The sequence below is a fragment of the Otolemur garnettii genome, unplaced genomic scaffold (genome assembly GCF_000181295.1).
Source record: "Otolemur garnettii isolate 467f Iridium unplaced genomic scaffold, OtoGar3 scaffold00013, whole genome shotgun sequence".
NCBI classification, from domain to species: Eukaryota; Metazoa; Chordata; class Mammalia; order Primates; family Galagidae; genus Otolemur; species Otolemur garnettii.
Window position 1 is genome coordinate 27,592,614 of NW_003852408.1, and position 20,865 is coordinate 27,613,478.

The 20,865-nt window shown below is 36.4% G+C and overlaps 1 protein-coding gene and 1 non-coding gene across 2 annotated transcripts in view; both read right to left on the reverse strand.

Annotated features, from left to right (window-relative positions):
• Positions 1 to 20,865, reverse strand: part of ABI2 (abl interactor 2) — a 123,323-nt gene that overhangs the window by 23,731 nt on the left and 78,727 nt on the right. The window contains exons 3-6 of the mRNA XM_003785014.3: positions 17,133 to 17,309; positions 8,100 to 8,197; positions 4,746 to 4,892; positions 3,920 to 4,044 (exon numbers count right to left, since the gene is read on the reverse strand). Of these exons, the coding sequence (XP_003785062.1) occupies positions 3,920 to 4,044; positions 4,746 to 4,892; positions 8,100 to 8,197; positions 17,133 to 17,309 (547 nt within the window). The remainder of the gene's footprint in view (positions 1 to 3,919; positions 4,045 to 4,745; positions 4,893 to 8,099; positions 8,198 to 17,132; positions 17,310 to 20,865) is intronic.
• Positions 323 to 492, reverse strand: LOC111723620. The gene has a single exon (XR_002772122.1). It is a non-coding gene; the product is annotated as a U1 spliceosomal RNA (small nuclear RNA).

Here is a 20,865-nt window from a genome sequence, read left to right on the forward strand (position 1 = left end):
AAAAACAGACCCAAAAGCCTTAGTCCCATATGCCTTCATTTACATGATATTTTCACAAAGGCAAAACTTTAGAGACAAATGATGGATTGAGGGCTTCCCAGGGTCTGGGGGGGAGGAGAAGGACAAGAAGACAGAAGGGAAGGACCAGGGGCATGGAGGAAATTTTCAACATGACACAACTGTTCTACATCTTCTGTTCAATATCTTGATTGAGGTGAACTATACCTTAATAAAAAGTATGTGGTGTCTCAAAAAAGCAGTATTAATTATATTGACAAAAAGTATTAACAGGGCATTTACCTTGCCTTTTTTTTTTTAAACAGATGGAACACAACTGCAGTCTCCCACTACCACAAATTCACAAATTATGCAGTCAAGTTTTCCACATTTGGGGAAATCACAGTGGTCAGCATTTCCAGAATGCAATGGTTAAGTCTCACCTTGGGAAATCCACCTTTGTGATTATGGCATCTGCTCTGCCAGGTTAAGTATGCTTTTTGTTTTTACAAAAACTGCTATTATCCCCTCACAAAACAAACATTATTTAGTAAATACTACCAGCCAGGCACCTATTGTTAAATTTTAACATTTAATTATGAGAATTTTGAGCCTACAGCCAATCTCAAGATGAAACAGGAGCTAGTAAGATTCCTAGGTTTTACTAGTCTGATCTAATAGAAGCTGTATGTAGATCAAAGAACAGCCCGTGTTTGCATTTATCCATTACAGAAAGCTTTTCTTCAAAAGTACTATTATAGACAGTATCCCATAAAACAATATCCCAAATCCATTTTAGATAAAAGGTCTTTTAAAACATGTAGACATCTAGTTATAGTAGCAAAGCTGAATATATATTCTATTTAGTTACTGCCAAACTAAACACTAAGATGATGTGTCCCCAAACACATACATTTTATAAAAGATAAGAACCTGTTTACTAACCAACATCACCATTAACTGTACAAATATATTTTGTAGCAACTGAGCCTTTATCTCCTCTTCCATCAAAACAGATTTTTAGGCTTCAATTTGTTTTTTAATCTATCCTTATGATCAACAATGCCTGCTTTTTCATAAAGTAAGTTTTCTTTTAAGTTTTTATAAATTTATTTAAATGTTCCAAGCAGTTACATTTAAAGTGAGCTATATTCTACAATATTAAAAACTGCATATTACTCTCTACTCTCTACATTTACACCAACATACTGTAGAAGGTTATAGACACACAATTATGTATATTGACTTTTTGAACAATTGAACGGATTTTCAAAGATAATATAAATTATTAACTTTTTCTGTTAACTTTATATCCCAACCCTATAAATGCTAATTTCCCCCTCTACTTATCCTCTTCTTTAGGGATGATAGATTATTAATGGGAAAAGGACTTTAAACATCAGATTGTCTTAACTAGGTTCCGCCTCCTTCTTTCTTTCTTTTTGAAACCAGTCTCATTTTGTCCGCCTTGGTAGAGTGCTGTAGAGCTCACAGCAACCTCAAACCCTTGGGCTTAAATGATTTTCTTGCCTCAGCCTCCCAACCAGCTAGGACTACAGGCACCTGCCACAATGCTGGGCTATTTTTCAGAGACAGGGTCTCACTCTTGCTCAGGCTGGTAAAGTAAGTTTTCATATATGGATAGACTTATTTCTGGGCCATTAAGTTCCATTGATCTATAAATCTATCCCTATCTCAATAGCACAATTCCTTTTTTTAATATTTATTTATATTTTTTTGTTTTTATTTCAGATTGATACAAGGGTACAATTAGGTTACACTGTTTGCATTTGTTAGGTAAAGTCCAAGTTGTAGTAGAGCCCTTCACTCAAGAAGTATGCCACATACCCCAACATTGTGCCCATCAGGCGAGAGCGTACCAAACCCTGTCGCCTCCACTCCTCTCTGGCGCAGCTTTCCCTCCCTCCCACCCACTTGAATGTAGTTGTGTTTTTCTCTCCTGTGGTAGGCTGCAATTTTTAAACACTAAAACACCTGCCAAATAAACACTTTAAAAGTCTGTTGTCTGAGTTTCCAACATTGCTATGATAAGCAATAGAGTCTCATAAAATAGACTTTTAATTTGTTATATAAAATATGAGACAGAGTCTCACTCTGTCGCCCTCTTAGTAGACTACTGTGGCATCACAGCTCACAGCAACCTCAAATGCTTGTGCTTAAGCAATTCTCTTGCCTCAGCCTCCCAAATAGCTGGGACTACAGGCACCTGCCACAACACCTGGCTATTTTTTGGTTGTAGTTGTCATTGGTATTTAGCAGGCCAGGGCTGGGTTGGAACCTGCTAACTCCAGTGTATGTGGCTGGAACCTTAGCCACTGAGCTACAGGCACCACGCCTGTAAAATATATCTTAAAATTACTGTCCTAGGCTTTTTTGTTAATGACTTAACATGTAACAAACAGTATTTCTAATGATAATCTCCCCCCCCCCAAAAAAGGTAGCTCTGTACTAAATTCAAAAATCTCTAATCGATGAAATTCAAGCAATAAAACATGTTACCTAGTGCATATTTATGCGCTACCCTACTGTAAAAATGTATGAGAGCTTTGCCTTTATTTTCTTAGAAAATTCTAATCTTGGATCACATGCCACCTTCTAGTTCAATATTCTTCATTCTGTTTTAAGACAAAGTACAACCAAACCAAACGAACAAAAAACTATAAAGCTGGAGATGCAGGTAAGAGAACAGGCAGATGATCAGATCTTCCTGTCAATGAATAAGCCAATACTCACCTGTAGGGGGAGTGGAAGAAACAACAGGGGGAGTTGGAGAAGTGAAGCCATCAGCAAGGGTCTGGGCACCCCCAGCGGCAGCATCGGGGGCAGTGGAGGAAGGGACAGTAGCAGGAACAAGAGGGGCAGGGGCAGATGCAGAAGCAGCAGGAAGGGGAGGAGTGCCAGCAGAGCCAGCAGGGGCTGAAGGAAAGAGGAGTAAGAGGCAGCATTAATGACGCAGTCACATTAGGGAGGATGAGAAAAGGCATTAGACTATTCCACGTTAGATATTCAGTGCTTAAACACTAACCAAAAGAATAGAGTATTGAAAAAAGGATGAAACTTGTGTTAAAGGATTATATTAGGCATGCAGCAAATAATTCAAGATGTCTAAGGTAATGTACAGATCTTTTAATTCATTAAAAGCAAGTATCTCTTTTTATCTGAAAGCACTGCTCTGGAAAAAATAGTATTCCCTTTATATTGTTATTTTTAGCATAATATTCTATAAATAGTATGCAAAACTAAACGTAACACACTAAAAAACAACAGTATTCAATTCTGAATTACACAGATTAGAAAATGAACATTCTAGACAGTATCTTATCAGGCAAAAAAAGAATTTAAAAACAAATCTTTTTCATGATTTTTTAAAAGGTATTATCTGCTTATTATTATAATTTAAATATGTAACATTTTGTGTCTTTTGTGTTATGCTTTTTAAAACTAAATTTCAACAGTGCCCTCTGATCAAATAGGCACATTTTTCTGTTTCAGAGAAGAAAATAGTATTTTCAGAGATTAAGCTCTGAGAGTCCACTAAAATTAACTGTTAAAATTATTTTTGTATTTTCCCAATCTTTTGTTAGCAATATGATTCTCAGACTGAGTCACTACTGTGTCCAAAGACATGCACTGTCACACCACTAGCTGGAATTAAACATATAACTCATACCAAGTGGTACCTGAAATCTCAAAGCAGCAACTGAGCCACATAACCAAAGGCATAAACAGAGTACGAATTAAGCAAAAACTTACAAATCACTTGGTTAAAAATAACAAATGTACAAAAATTTCTCAACATTTATGGAGCCCTAAAGAAAAAAATCCTTATTATTACAATCCACTGTAATTGAAATGAAATTCAGGAAGGGAAAATGAAGATGAAGTACCATTAACGTTTTACCTGGAAACACACTGGGAGGAGAAGGAGTGGGAACAGCAATAGGAACCCCTACACTCCCACTTCCACTGTTCTCCCGACTGCTGCTCCGACTACTTGGGTGGCTTCCTCCACTACTCCCACTGCTGCTAAAGAAATAAGAGCCACCAAAATATGAGTATCCAGATGTAATAAGATATCAGCACTTTCCAAAATTTTCTGAAGTAAATATAGCTATATAAAGAGAATTCAAAAACCTTCAACTTCAAATATGAATTTCTTAATAAAGGTGGGAATAAACTGGGTTCAATCGCTCATTTTGACCACATTTTAATTAGTATATATTAAAGAAACTGAGAAAGAAGAAAAAACTCTCCATAAATATAAGTAACAAATGTTGGGGCTCAACACATTAAAACAGTAAGTATTACCTTCTTATATTGCAGTTTAATGCCCATCTGAAGAAACTTACAATAAAAATATTTTCCTAAACAGATTTTATGATCATACCTTGATATACTATTAATCATATTAATGTTTTATTGTGTATAGTTTTTCATCTGTAAAGTTCCACCAAAAAACAACTTGAAATTTCCCATCGTTGGTCCATAATTTTTTCAGATCAACTAGAAATATGTACTTCAAGATGTCTGTTCTTTTTCAACTTCTTGACTAACTGCCCAAAGTTGCATCAGAACATGAGGAGAGAGAGGTGGAATCAGATGAGGTTTGGGAGAGTAGAGTGAGGAAAGAACTTAGTGCTTGAAAAATGAGAGAGATTTAACTGAAGTTATCTGAAGAGATTTTGGTACCATGACCATCACATTTTGCACTGAGGTAGAAAAAATACCTGTATGTTCGATTTCTTTGATTCACAGAAGCTGTCCTCACAGGGCTCTGCTGCGAGGGAGCCATATTACGGGTTGGGCTAGGTACGTAATCATTTGGTACCACTGGAGGACGCACTGGCTCCAGTGTGCGGTAGGGGGAGTGCCGCCTACGAAAAGAAGAGCGTATGTATTTTATGATTAAGCAAGTTTCGGCACAATTAAAAGAGTTGCCAGTAGTGAAATACAATTTGTAATCAGATAGGAAATGTGTTTTAACATAACCCAGCTACCAATTTCAGTCTTTCCCAAAGTTTCACTTCTCTACCATTAGGGTTTTGGTGAGTATGTTATTTTTCAGTCTCCAACCTCATTTCCCTGTGCTAATGCAATTTTGTTCATGTATTCTGAGAAAGCACAAAAGGTCTTCCACCACTTAACCCAATGTTTCCCAGATCCTACTCTTTCTTAGAGTTTAAATTATTTTAGTATCATGCTCCCAATTGCACAGCATGAATGTACTAGATATCCTCCTCTTCACTCCCTAACCAAGGATGTTCAAACACAGCAGATCATGGATCTACAATCCCCACACTGATAATCAATACCAGTTGTAACAACTCATTTCCCTTCTTATCTACTAAATACATACCAATGAAAGTATAACTGTACACAAAAATACACAATTAAATCTCATCTTCCATTCTTACAACCTCACTTTTCTTCCTCAACTTTCACTGGATGTCTTTTCTCATCCCCCTCCCCAGAGTTCAACACTGACAAGGGAAGGGAAAGACTACCACCAAGTCCTTCTAACTTTAAGTACTTTCATGGAATGGAATTTAGTAACACATGTGTCCCTCTTTGTCTCAAAACTTCCTTTTATTTTATTTTTTGTTGTTGTTGTTGCAGTTTGGCTGGGGCCGGGTTTGAACCCTTGGGGTATGGGGCCGGAGTCCTACTCACTGAGCCACAAGTGCTGCCCCCAAACTTCCTTTTAATGGAAGAAGATGATAAAAGTAAGAAAGGAAATATGATAGCGAATAGGATGCACACTGGAAAATGAGTGATAATTAAACCGGGTCTCATCTCTAAATTTCCAAATTCCTTGTAACAATTATAAATACTCAACTGACATGAAATTGACATCTTGCGGATGAAATTCTGGTCTTTAAGAGAATAAAAACTGGTCAAGATGTCAAAATTAAAAATCTTTCTTTTCCTGATAAAATGTTGTTCAATTAACTTCATTATTTCTTAAAATTCACTTCCCAAAAGGTTCCCAGAGTTCCTTTAACTATTGTTCTCCTGGACCACTCAAATTATGGCTCATTGATTTTGGATGAGATCACTTTGTAATGACCACATACACTCTGCTACCCTTGAAAAGTCTCTTTGTATAAAAATATGTAAACATTAATAATTAAAAATAAATAAGGGACACCCGATGGAACAGTGGGTCAAAGGAAGAAAAAGGAACGTCAGGAGTTTGGAATTAAAACACTAAAAAGTTTAGGCATCTCTGAAATTATGAATGTAATGCAAATGTAAAAAAATAGAAAATGTTAATTTTCCAACATCTAATTTATAATTTTTCCCAGACAATAAAAACAAGGTTTCACCAAGGAAAAAACCCTTGAATAACTGAGAACTGTAGAGTGAAAGCAATGATATTAACAAGGGGCAGAGGAATACGGTGACTAGGCAAAGACTATGTGACAAAACCAGGCTGTGACCATCAACTGGCAGACTGGTATTCAGTAACTCTGGTCTCCAAGACTTCTACAAAACCATTGCCAATACACAAGGAAAACAAATACCAGTATATAAATATATCTTCAAAAATTGAGAGCAATAGAAAATTTTATCCTTCTAGAGACTGAGTGGGTTATCTTGCTAACAATCTTGATTTAAAATCTAACAAAATCCATTAGGCACTATATTTGATAAAAATAGAAACATTCCATGAGAAAATAAAAACATAGTTCCTCTTACTCTTTCTACTCTTATCCCTGCACCGTTATATCCTACTATGTTACCGACATTCTACTCTAAATTTAAATCTCCTTTGATCCACTAGATTCTTCTCTAATCTAAGCAAAACTGTTTTGTCTACCCCAATGAAGCCAGCCTATTTTCTTGGTTAGAATTCATTTTTGTTCTTTTTGTCTCCCACTGGCCTAACTATAATTCAACTTTTGCCAACATAATTCTCCATTAAGTCCCAAATCATCTTTGTCCTGTCCTGATCCATAGTGCTTGATTAGGTTTTGGGGGTGCTTTGTTTTTTTTTGGTGAGGGGGTCAAAAATAAGATTGTCAAAAACTTTTTAGCATATATCATAAAGCCAATGGTTTTCAAAGTAATTTATCTTTGTCTTACATATTTTTAAAAACCCAATTTGTGGCATAGCAACCCTGAAAAGTTGACAGAGGACAAATATTACCCCCCTTTTACAGATGAAAAAACTTAATTGCTCAGAGGCTGAGTATGCAGGACCACAGAGTAAACAGCAGAGCTGACCAGAATTTTAGCCATCTACCTTCTGGGCTACATTATGCCCATTTGACCATAAATCTCCATCACAATAAACCAAGTTTATACTATCATGCTGTAGAAGACAAATGTCATGCTTTTGCATTTATTGACTGTTTTTAAGAAAAGCCAGATCCAGAGCCCAATTCTGTAGGACCAATTCTCACAACAAATTTTACAGAATTTTATAATCTACACTGCCTTTTTGAGAACAGGCTGAGTTCAATTGTAATACAAAAAACTATAAGACTTTTATGAAAAAAAGGAATTAAAAATGAGACCTCGATTTATAATAAAATATTAACTTGGGCTAAGATTCTACCTCAAATTCAAAATTCTTTAGAAAAATAATTTCTTTCTTTCTTTCTTTCTTTCTATTTGGAGACAGAGTCTCATTATGTTGCTCTCAGTAGACTGCCATGGCATCATAGCTCACAACAACCTCAAACTCTTGGGCTCAAGTGATTCTCTTGCCTCTGCCTCCCAAATAGCTGGGACTACAGACACATCCACAACACCTGGCTATTTTTAGAGATGAGGTCTCACTCTGGCTCAGGCTGGTCTCCTGAGAGCTCAGGCAATCTAGCTGCCCCAGCCTCCTAGAGGCTGGGATTACAGGCATCAGGCATGAGCCACTGTGCCCAGCCTAGAAAAATAATTTCTAAACAAAATATTTTTAAAGTATAAATATGCATTTCCCAGGAAAAAGGGAACTTTACATACATAATAATCCTAAGAAAATGTTCTTGAAATATTAAAAACATTTTAAATATACATTTTGTTTCATTTTAAAAACAACAAAAATGAAACGGTGTTCAATTATTACTTAGTTATATACTCACCCAAGTGTCCCTTTCCCTGACATAGGGGGGCTGGGAGGTTTCTGAGTTGGAGGTGTTGTACGCGGCAGCCCACCCATCTTCATATTCTGGGTACTCACCTAAAAAATTTTCAGGAAAACTCAACTTGTATGCAGAGTGAAACAAAGTGGCACAGTTGCAAAATAATGCTATGCTATTTAACAAAGGAAGGGAAGGTTTACATATAGGAAAAAAAATTAGAGGCCATGCATTTCATATGCAATTTCTACTCTACTAATTATTCTACAGTTGTACTCAAAGGACTCTTCCTAACATGAGATTTTCAAATGATTATAAACTGCAAAGACTTTATTTGCCATTAGGCCATCACACCAACAGATCACTGGTTAGACTATTTGAGATTATATTCAATTGAAATTATATAGATTAACTGTAAAAATTGTAGTTCTAATAAACAGTAACTGAATCAGAAACAATAATGCCTTTAAGCAATTCTTTTTAGGTAGCTTCCTTTAGATATCAAGCATATCACAAACAAAATACATTTCTCAAATAAAAATATGCAACTATGCATATGCTCCATTATAACTAGAGAATATAAAGATAAGTTATGTGATAAAGAAAATTTTATTTTTTTAATTGTGGACCAGCCTTACAATTCAGATTTTGTTCATGTTCTCTAACAGAGAATTACCTACCTGAAACTGCTAGAAGTTCAAGTCAAGTTCCTAAATATCTGAACCAGAAAGTTAGGGCTGAGGCATCCCATTCAACTGTAAGCAGCACAAGCCCACAAGCAATCTAGTTCCAATGGGAACTGGACCCATTCAGGCCCAAACTGAAGGTTGATTCAGGCATGAGAAAGAAGTGACATAGTCCTAAATCAGAGCTGAACCATGACTCTATACTCACTCTCCTATCCCTAACTGAAACGCCAGTGTAAGAGAGATGGATAATCTGGGAATAATGGATGTCACCAAAGGAACATGTCAGCACTTAGATAGCTTTGGAAATCTGGATAAATTAAGGAGCTAAGGGAAGTCACTCACAAATACAGTTCAAATGCAATCTCAAATTGTCTGAGATTAACTCAAATAAGTTTGAGTTAATATTTACCATATAGGTTTATATCTGACTCTATTTCAAGCCCCTAATATTCTGAACTGTCATCTTTAAAACATAAGTCAAAAAGGATCTTAATTATTAAAAAAAAAATGACTATTCAAATTACATCTACAAAATGAAACTGCAAAACATTGTACCACTGAATTCAGAATACATTAGTAATTATAATTTCAAAATATAAATTTTAAGAAAGCAAATCATAATTGTATACAGAGTATTGAGAGTATCAAAACTAACTTTTAGCTTTATTAAAAAATCCTAAAATACTACTTTTTATCTGAAAAATGCAAGAAATAATAGATCAAGAAACAAATTCTTCAAATGAATAGCCCAGTGAACAAGTTGTGTGTGATGTTAAAATAATCTTTAATGACAAATGATACCTTTGAAATGTCAGTATCTTTACAATGAAGCATTTATCTGTAATCCTTTTGTTATTTCTTTGAAATAATACAAAACAAATGGATTATCAAGAATAAAGATTAACTTATCCTTGCTCTCCCTCTCATTAATAAGCAGAGGGTATACTAATTATATCTTAAAATGAAAATGCCAAAAAAAGTTTAAAAAAAATCAATCCACATTTGGTGAAAATTTTAGAAGAGTAATATGACAAATAACAAACAGCTTCTTAATATAAATCTTAATATATACCAGAAGATTTTTAAAGTGATAACCAAAGTCCTTTAAGCTCAACCTTAAACAAAATAAAACCCAAAGTTACTTTAAGTGATGAGAGAAAAGTGAATTAAACACTAAAACTACATCAATTTACTAGAAACAAGAAGGAAAAGGAGCAGGAATAGAAAAAAAGTGAAAGAGAATTTTATTCTATACATGGGATAGCTAACATACTTGAAAACAGCTTTCCAACTTTGGTTTGTTTTAGATTTTGTTACATAAGGTGTTTTTTGTTTAAATTGCAGTATCTTCTATTATTATCTCTGAATCTACCTAAAAAGTAGTACAAAATAATCTATAAATTAAAATCTGGTGGGTATTTCTATAACTAAAACTCAGTACATTTTAATCATCAAGTGGTTGTATGTGTTGGATACTGGGGTTCAATGAGTAACCTAAACACTTTAAGAAACCAGAATCCTTATAGAAAGTTCAATCTAATTTTATACTTTACTAATGCTGCACTATCTTTCTATCAAGCTAAAAGAGTTTTCCAATATATCCTCAAGGCAGTTTTCCTCTGTGAAAAATGTTTCTATGCTAAGAATATGCTATGCAGAATATAAATATTGTCATTTAATTTGACCAAAAGGAAGAAAAGGAATAAATGCCACACAAAACTTTGGGGGTTTTTTGTATGCAGAGTACTATTATACATTCACGACCTAAACTTAATTTTTATAGTAAGAAAAACCTATTATTATAATTCAAGTTAAACTATGTTTCAAACCTAAAATAATTTCAGAAAAACATGTTTACTGAATAGACATATCGATCCTAAAAACTATTTTTTGAGGGAATTTTTTAAGAGAAAATATTTCCTAAAATGTTTTAGGAAAGATTTAGTTTCCTAAATAGTAGTAAAACACTTTTCCTGTGTGTTCGTACAGGGGAACTTAATTAGTGTGCTTGTGTTTGTGTGTTGGGACAAAGAAAACAAAGCAATACTACAGCTACTCCACTAGCAATTCCACTCAAAATATGTTTAAAAGTTACAAACATAGTATAACTATTATATGGCACATAAACACATAGTTAATGGTCCTGAATCCTGAGTAGGAGTGCTCATTATACTTTTCAAACTTTTATTTGGGAATTGGAATGAAACTCTGGTGGCTGACTGTAATAATAATTTCGTTATATGAAATTTTTTTTATTACTTAAGATGCAAAGTCATTAAAAGTTATGTGAAGCAAGTATTAGGTACAAAGAAGGACAGGAGGAAATGTTCCCCTCCCTCCCCCACCACAGGAAAAGAAAACTCCAAAAAAGAAGAAATATTTAGGTGATAAAAGTTAACACATGGCCATAGATCAAGCACTTTCCCACTGTCCTATGAAAAAAAATTGCAAATAATTGAACAGGTAGGAGTAGTTCCTTATGACAGAAGAGCAGTCTAGGTCCCCAGGCTGTAGAGGTCTCTGTAACTGCACTACCTAACCAGCTAATCATTGTGCCTTAGTATTTTCTCTACAATGCTCCCACTTCACACGGGCTCTTCTGTTTGGTACATTCAATACCTCCTTAAATGCTGATATATAATATTCATTACCAATCTCAGTGCTTTCTAGCATCCTGTGAACTGCAGCATTATTTCTAAAACTAGCCAGCCAAGTATCTCTAGTTCATAGAAGACATCTGCTATGAATTCTCCCACTGACAGATGACCTGATCCAACAGAAGAGTGACAGATGCATTATGAAATGATATGTATGACATATTCTTCATTTCTCAACCACCTACCAGACTACTCACTACAAGAGCATATGAAAAAAAGGGGGTAGGGTAGGAATCACAATGGTCTGTATAAAAAGATTTCTCTGCTTTTAAGGTATTTTTGGAATAAGATTCACATTTAAAATAAGAAATTTCTATAAATTCTATAGAAATCAACAAAAGAAAATATCAATGTGCAAAGAAATTATTAGGAAAGGTTTCAAAGAGGAAGAACATGAGCTGGATTGTCAAGTTGAAAGAGAACAGGATTTAAATAAACAAAGAGGAGGGTGTGCGATTTGTACATGAAATAGTGAGGATGGGAAAAAGCTGTGGTCAAACAAATTGGGGCCTTCACTATCTGTCCATTTTGTTACCCATTACTGCCATCTAGTACATAAATCTTCAGCTTCCTAGAGACCTCTACCCCTCTTCTCAAACAATCTATATTTTTACCTCAATTCCTAAGGGCTACCAGGAAAAGGACCAGAAGATCCTCAGAGGGGAATAAAAGCTGAAACAAGGAATTAAAGTAAAAATTTAGGACAGAGGAAATATTCTTAAGAAGAAGGTTAAAAAAAGACCAAAAAACCCAAAAAACCCAAGGAGTTGAGAGTCCTATATACTCCAGTACACAGATAAGGAAATGTAAGTAAGATTAGGAGAGTAAGGGGAGAATAAAACAGGTAAATAAAGTAGTGGAGGAAAATAAAGAGGGACAAATTTCTGCTTGATTTTGAAAATAGTTTGTAACAACTGGCTTTTGTCAAAATGGAATTAATAGTTCAAGACTGTAACTGGGCGGTGCCCGTAGCTCAGTGGGTAAGGCACCAACCACATACATAGAGGCTGGAGGATTCGAACCCTCCAATGACAAATGCAACAAAGAAAATAGCCAAATATTGTGGCGGGCGCCTGTAGTCCCAACTACTTGAGAGGCTGAGGCAAAAGAATCGCTTAAGCATGAGAGTTTGACGTTGCTGTAAGCTGTGACACCACAGCACTATACCAAGGGCAACACAGTAAGACTCTGTCTCAAAAAAAAAAAAAAATTGGAACTAATAGGCAAAAACAGATGGATCACCCATCTGTTCTTTCTGTTGCTTGGGCTAGAGTACAGTGGCCTCAGTCTAGCTCAGGCATCCTCAAACTGCGGCCCGCCGAGGACATTTATCCAGCCCGCCGGGTGTTTTTGCCGCTGCTACCTGTCCTGCTTAGCAGCCCGCTCATCCCAGGGCCTGCAGTCCGGCCCGCCAACAGTCTGAGGGACAGTGAACTGCTCCCCTGTTTAAAAAGTTTGAGGACCCCTGGAGCTCACTGCAACTTCAAACTCCTGGGGTCAATTGATCCTGCTGCCTCAGCCTCCCAAGTGGCTGGGACTACAGGAGTATGCCACTTGGCTAATTATTTTTAAATTTTTGTAAAGGCATAGCAGCATATTGCTCAGGCTAGTCTGGAACTCCTGGCCTCAAGAGATACTCCCACCTTGACCCCCAAAGTGCTGGGATTACAGGCATTAAACCACCATACTCTCTTGGCCTATAAGATTCAACTTTTACACAAGGTCTCTTCTGAATCAATTTCTATTATGTCTGGTCCCAAGGTAGGATACCTTTATTTAGAGTCTGTTGGAAAAGTATTAAAAGTCTGACAGTAATGGAAGCAAAAATAGAGCTCAGAAAGAATTAAGGAAGAGATGGAAAAAGAGAAAGGGCTAGATCTTAAGTATGTTTTAAATTATAAGCTCATTTTAAAGCTACCTTAATTAAAATGGGGATAAGGAATCCAAAATCCTTTTGATACCAGGAGACTTCTAAGATCCACCAGTCTCCAAAAAGCTCAGGGATCTAAACTAAGTGTGATGTTAAGGGTTCTTATGTAAGTGAGATTTGTCTAGATCAGTGGTTCTCAACCTTCCTAATGCTGCAACCCTTTAATACAGTTCTAGTGTGTCGTGACCCACAGGTTGAGGACTGCTGGTCTAGATCTTTCTAGGAATCTCACAGTTTGACCTCTTACGTGGAAACAGATCCTGAACCCAGAAAAATCAAGTAGGAATCACAGTGCAGTTTAGAGGAAATAAGCATAGGGTAGTGGCTTGGGCAAACTGATGTTTGTTTCTGTATTTTTTCTTCAGTTAATCTTTTTGTGCAGTTCTATTGCTTTGAAGATTAATACAAAAGCCAAAATTTGAATACAGACTTAGAGGAAACAGGCCACAGCAAACACAGACTGATTTTGGTCTAGTTCAATGCAACTGACCTATTTTTAACAAAAAGCCATCTCCTCATGACTCCACATGTCTTACTCGCCAAGAGTGAAGGTTTGGAGCCAACAATCCAATCAATAACACAATAAGAGCACTTGCCTGGGCTCCTCTAGCCAGATCTATTTACTATGATTGAATGAAATTTCTGTGGGCACAGTTAAGGATTCAGAACTAAGTCACCTTATCTTCTTGGTATCACTGACTACATGGCAAACAACAAGGTATTAGTGGAAAAAATATAAATTTAAAAAGAAATTACAAAGCTTGTCTAAGAAAAAAAGAGCAAAGAAGAAATGCAGGCTAAATTTGGTGAAAATAATTGTAGTAACCTATTTAACAGGTTACTTATATACAGTTGAATTTCTTTTACCATCAATCCTCCAAAATACTGAAATGAATCACATAGTTTTACATTATTTAATACTCACATTTGTAAATTCCTAAAGTTTATACTGAAGCATATGCTTTATATAGCTACTTGAAAAAACATTTTTTTGCAAAATATGTGATACTGCAACTTAAAAAAAAAACCGTAACACTGAATATTTTCTGCTTCTCAATTTCTTTACATTGATAAAATTAAAAGATGACATACTGGCCAAAAGTATATCATACAGCATACCATTTATAGAATAAAAAGGTTATTACACAGGGGGAGGGTTAAATTAAGCACATTAGTTGGCCCTCCAATTCATAATAAAATTCCTACATTTACAAAAACCCAGATAATTATATTTTGTAACATTTTATGATAGGGTAGCTTACGTTTCAGTTTCACAAGTTTCAGTTTCACAAACTACGTAAATGCTATAGAATAACCATTCATTCATTAAATATTTACTAAGCACCTAATGTGTGTTAGGTATTGCTCTAGGCACAAAAGATAAGAGCATGAACAAAACAGACAACAATATCTGCCTACAAGGAACAGGAAGACACATCACAATTACATGACAAAAAATAAAGTAAAAAAGAAGAATCATTTGTTGGTTTTAAAAGGCCAAATCTCTCTTAACTCCCCATATGTAATATTCTACATAAGAATAAAGAATGGAAATCAAGCCCTGGAATCTCTTACCTTAAATCTAAGCAACCACTTAATGCATAAATGGAGCAAATAAAAGAGGTAAGGAAAAAAAGCATTGAAAGGTTAGTTGAAACTTCAAGATGTGAAGAGAAAGGAATAAAACAAAGAAAAAACAAGTTAAGCATTCAGCATTAACAAAATAATGTCTCAGTAGATCATAGAAAGAGTGGTTAAAGCAGAATGTGTCATGGACAGGAGTTTCTTTGATGAAATTATTTAAGACAATGTTTTATTTAAAAACTTAATTTTATTAAAGATTTCTTCAAATTAGTGATCCTTAACCACTAAAAGTCCAAACAATGAAGGGACTACATACAGAGTCCTGAAAGAATAACATTTTAATTCCAGGATTAAAAAAGAATAGGGAGGAAAATTACCTTGTAATTATGTAAGTGGGAAAACACAAATGTAATGTTTTATCAATTAAAGTGTCTTGAGCATTAGATGCTGACAATATGCTAAAATATTCTATTAGCAGGTGTTAGCCTTGAATTAATTTCCTAAGGTAGAACAAATTTTAGTTATTAATTAACCACACAATTACACATCTTATTTTAACATGCTCTAATTAATAATCTAAATGTTAGATTTAGATTTATCACATATAAAATTAAACATCAAATTCCAGGTAATTGTATCAAAACTGAGAAGAAAAGGAAATTTTAAAAATAATGTTACATTGTATATTTTTACCTAGATCTGTATTAAATTTAGGTTTAACTGATTTCCAGCCATAATAGTTTGGGTTTCTTTTTTATTTAAATATGTTTATATTAGGAAAAAGTCAACTGCATAAACTGCACAGTTTCATATAGATATGTATATATATTTATTTAAAGTTATATTTGGTAATTCATTGCCTTCCAAATCACTGATCCTATGCAAATTTTAAATAACTTAGTACTTAACTAAAAGCTCTGAATAGTTTAAGAACAAATACTAATTTAAATGAAATTTACATGTTCCTTATTGTTTTTTTTTCCCACTCTCCACCTCTCCCTGGTTCTAGGTTTGATTATGGTACTTTTTTTTTTTTCTGTAGACACAGTTTCCCTCTGCTACCCTGGCTAGAATGTCGTGGCATCATCATACTTCACTACAACCTCAAACTCCTGGACTCAAGTAAGCCTTCTGCCTTAGCCTCCTGAGTAGGTTGGACTACAGATGTGTACCATCACTCCTGGCTAATTTTTTCTATTTTTAGTAGAGATGGCGCCTTGCTCTCACTCAGGCTGATCTGTAACTCCTGAGGGCAAGTGATCCTCCTGCCTCAGCCTCCAGAGTGCTAGGATTAAAGGTGTGATTACAGTGCTTTACTTTTTTTTATTTCATTGAGACAGAGTCTCACTTTGTCACCCTTGGTAGAGTGCCATGACATCATACTCACAGCAACCTCAAACCCTAAGGCTTAAATGATTCATTGCCTCATCCTCCCAACTAGCTGGGACTATAGGCGGGCCACCACAACACCTGGCTATTTTTAGTTACAGGATCTCACTCTTGCTCAGGCTGGTCTTGAACTCCTAAGCTCAGGCGATCCACCAGCCTCAGCCTCCCAGAGTGGTTATAGGCGTGAACCACCACACCTGGCCTTGATTACAGTACTTTAATATACAAACTAGGCACTCAAATACATTTTAAAAGATAGCCAAAACTATATAATAGCTATATATGGCATATATAATGGCTATATACTCAAAAGTAGTAGAAATATTAATTCATATATTAGTTTTACCTACACTATTTTCACCCAAAATGTTTGAATATAGTATTTAAAAATTCAAAGTGCATATTTAACAACATATGTTGTTTTTGAAAACCAATGCCAAAAGTCTGTTGATATATAAGGTAAACACTTCAATAACATGCTGAGTAATTTTTAATCAGTCATATTAAATCATTAAAATTAGGTTACAGCTCACTTATTTACTCAATCTATATGAGATATTATGTTAAGTGATTAAGCAAATGAAATTCATTACATAATGGTTGTTTAAAACTTCAGAACACAGCACTAAGAAAAAGAAGGATAAAACAGTTATAGTTACAAGGAACTTTCACAACCACAAGGAGGCCAAGACTCGGTCCTTTAAGAAATAAAAGATAAAAGCTTAAATTTTTTAAAGAGTTCTATTATGCACTACTGTTTAAAAAGCTTGATAATAATTATACCTACCTTTACTCCATGTCCAATATCATCTAGAATTGTATAGTCAATAGGTTTCCTAATATAACGAACAGGTCGTTCAAGGTTGGCTGGAGCAATAATCTTATGTGTCCTTGAAGTGTTTTTATTGGTAGTCAAAATACCAATTTCTCTTCTTGCAACTTTCTCTTTATGAATATCAACTGTCTGTAAAATATGATATAAAAACATACGATATAAAAACACAAAAATGTATATCTCTGATGTCCAGAAAGATCAAAATATAAATGTCCAGAGATCTAATATTGCTATTTATAGTCTCAACTACACTTGCTAAAGTTTCTTCTTGGAGACTACAGACTTTCTCCATTTTTAAGCTAACAAAGATTGGCAAACCTTGGCCCACAGGCCAAATCTGGCCCACCACCTGATTTTTACAGTACAGAGCCAAAAGCATTGTGTTTATGTTTTTTAATGATGGGGGGAAAAACAAAAAGAATACTATAACTGATGAAAATTATATGAAATTCCAATTTTATTTTCCATAAGTCAAGTTTTATTGGAACACAGCCATGTCACTTACTTGCTTCCTTATCTATTGCTACTGATACACTATGATGGCAGAGAGGAGTAACCAAAACAGAGATGTTATGGTCCACAAAGTCCAATATATTTATTAGTTGGCCTCTTTACAAAAAAAACCTTTGGGCTTGGCACCCATAGCTCAGTGGTTAGGGTACCAGACACATGCACCAGGGCTGGTGGGTTCAAACCCACTTCAGCCTGCTAAAGAACAACAACAAAAATAGCCAGACATTCTGGCGGGTGCCTGTAGTCCCAGCTACTTGGGAGGCTGACGCAAGAGAATTACTTAAGCCCAAGAGTTTGACGATACTGTGAACACCACCACAGAACTCTACTTAGGGCAACATGAAACTCTTTATCACCAAAAAAAAAAAAAAAAGGCTCAGCACCCAAACCCCAGTGGTTGCAGCGTCAGCCACATACACCAAGGCTGGTGGGTTCGAGTCTGGCCCAGGCCAGCTAGGGCAATGATGACAACTGCAGCAATGAGTGGCCAGGTGTTGTGGTGGGCACCTGTGGTCCTAGCTGCTTGGGGGGCAGAGGCAGGAAAATCACTTAAGCCCAAGATTTGGAATTTAGGCTCAGCGCCTGTGGCTCAAGTGGCTAGGGCGCCAGCCACATACACCTAAGGTGGCGGGTTCGAATCCAGCCTGGGCCCACCAAAACAACAATGACGGCTGCAAACAAAAAATAGCCGGGCATTGTGGTGGGCACCTGTGGTCCCAGCTACTTGGGAGACTGAGGCAGGAGACTTGCTTGAACCCAGGAGTTGGAGGTTGCTGTGAGCTGTGATACCACAGCACTCTACCCAGGAGGACAGCTTAAGGCTCTGTCTCAAAAGTAAAAAAAAAAAAGATTTGGAGTTTGCTGTGACACCATGACACTCCAATCTGTGGAGGACAACATAGTGAGGCTCTGTCTCAAAAAAAAAAAAAAAAAACTTTGCCAACCCATACAATAAAGCAAGCTAACTTTTCCCTTTCCATTAAAATTTAACCTAATACAATGATTAAGAAAGCCCTAATGATTAATCTGATTACATTTAAAAGTAACCTATCAGTATCATTTCTCCCAGTGTTTAAACTTTTTTTTCTTTTGAGACAGTCATTACATCCCTCTTGGTAGAGTGCTATTGCGTCACAGCTCACAGCAACCTCAAACTCTTGGGCTTAACCAGGGCTCCTCAAACTTTTTAAACAAGGGGCCAGTTCATTGTCCTCAGATCGTCAGAGGGCCAGACTGCAGGGCCCCGGGACAAGTCGGCTACTATACAGGACAGGCAGCGTGGCAAAAACACCTGACGGACCAGATAAATGTCCTCGGCAGGCCGCATATGGCCCACAGGCCATAGTTTGAGGACACTTGGCTTAAGCAATTCTCTTACCTCAGCCACCCCAGTAGCTGAGACTACAGGCACCCGCCACAACACCCAGTTATTTTTGTTGTTGTTGTTGTAGCTGTCGTCGTATAGCAGGCCTGGGCCAGGTTCAAACCCTCCAGCCCCATGTGGCCGGTGCCCTAACCACTGAGCAAGGGAGTTGAGCCATTAAACATCTTTTTATAAAAAAATAAAGAGAGATAAAATGTAACTATAATGTTAAAAATAAAGAGTCATTTTCTGGGAAACCTTCTTATATTTTATCATAACTCAATACTTATAAAATATTTCATTTACTTATTCACTATTATATTACACATAGTATATATGTTATTAAATATATTATATTTATTATTTATTAAATGCTCACACAGGACATAATTTAATACGGAACAATGTGTTCAATGTGTTCTTACAGTCTTCTAATTGCTAGCAGAGGGGGAATTTCTTCACATACACAGGTGATTAATACATACACTAAAGCAGTGTTTTTAAAATGCAAGTTGCCAAAAAAAAAAAAAAAAAAGTAAAAGGCTCGGCGCCTGTGGCTCAAGCGGCTAAGGCGCCAGCCACATACACCTAAGGTGGCGGGTTCGAATCCCCAGCCCGGCCCGCCAAACAACAATGATGGCTGCAACCAAAAAATGGCCGGGCGTTGTGGCGGGTGCCTATGGTCCCAGCTACTTGGGAGGGGGAGGCAGGAGACTCGCTTGAGCCCAGGAGTTGGAGGTTGCTATGAGCTGTGATGCCATGGCACTCTACCCAGGGGGATAGCTTGAGGCTCCGTATAAAATAAAATAAAATAAAATAAAATGCAAGTTGCAATCTCATGGTATATGAAAAGCAATTATTTCAAATACGATAGTATTGTATTTTTAAACATTTGTTATATACACAAAATATACACATTAATTATACATTGAATACAATGTAACACATTTTTTTCCTGTGGATTAGAGTCGAAATGGTTTGGTAAACACTTCACTGAAACTGTTCACTTCTCTTACTACCACTCCTGGCTCAAACAGCAATTTACACACAAGACTTTTTTAACTTCCCCCATCCTACTTCAAATTCCCCTCTCTAAAAGAACCACCTGGTAGTACAATGAAAAGAAAAGATGACAACCAGAGATTGTGACATTATTAAAGAACACTATAAGAAACTTAAAAGCTAATCATTTATCTTACTAAATTGGGTAAAGTATGAAGTAAACTTGAACCAAATTCCAAGCACCTTATTTCTCTACAACAATGTGATCTTTTTGGAGTCAGAGTCTTTTTTTTTTTACAGACAGAGCCTCAAGCTGTCCTCCTGGGTAGAGTGCTATGGCTTCACTGCTCACAGCAGCCTCCAACTCCTGGGCTCAAGCGAGTCTCCTTGCCTCAGCCTCCCAAGTAGCTGGGACTACAGGCGCCCGCCACAACACCTGGCTACTTTTTGGTTGCAGCCATTATTGTTGTTTGGCGGGTTCGGGCTGGATTCAAACCCGCCACCTTAGGTGTATGTGGCTGGCGCCTTAGCCGCTTGAACCACAGGCACCAAGCCTTGAGTCAGAGTTTAACTTTTCGCCCTCAGTAGAGTGTCCTGGTGTTATAGCTTATAGTTACCTCAAACTCTTGCGTTCAATTGATTCTTTTGCCTCAGCCTGCCATGTAGCTGGGACTATAGGTGCCTGCCACAACACCCAGCCCCAACAATGACATCTTTTTTTTTTTTTTGAGACAGAGCCTCAAGCTGTCACCCTGGGTAGAGTGCTGTGGCATTACAGCTCACAGCAACCTCCAACTCCTGGGCTCA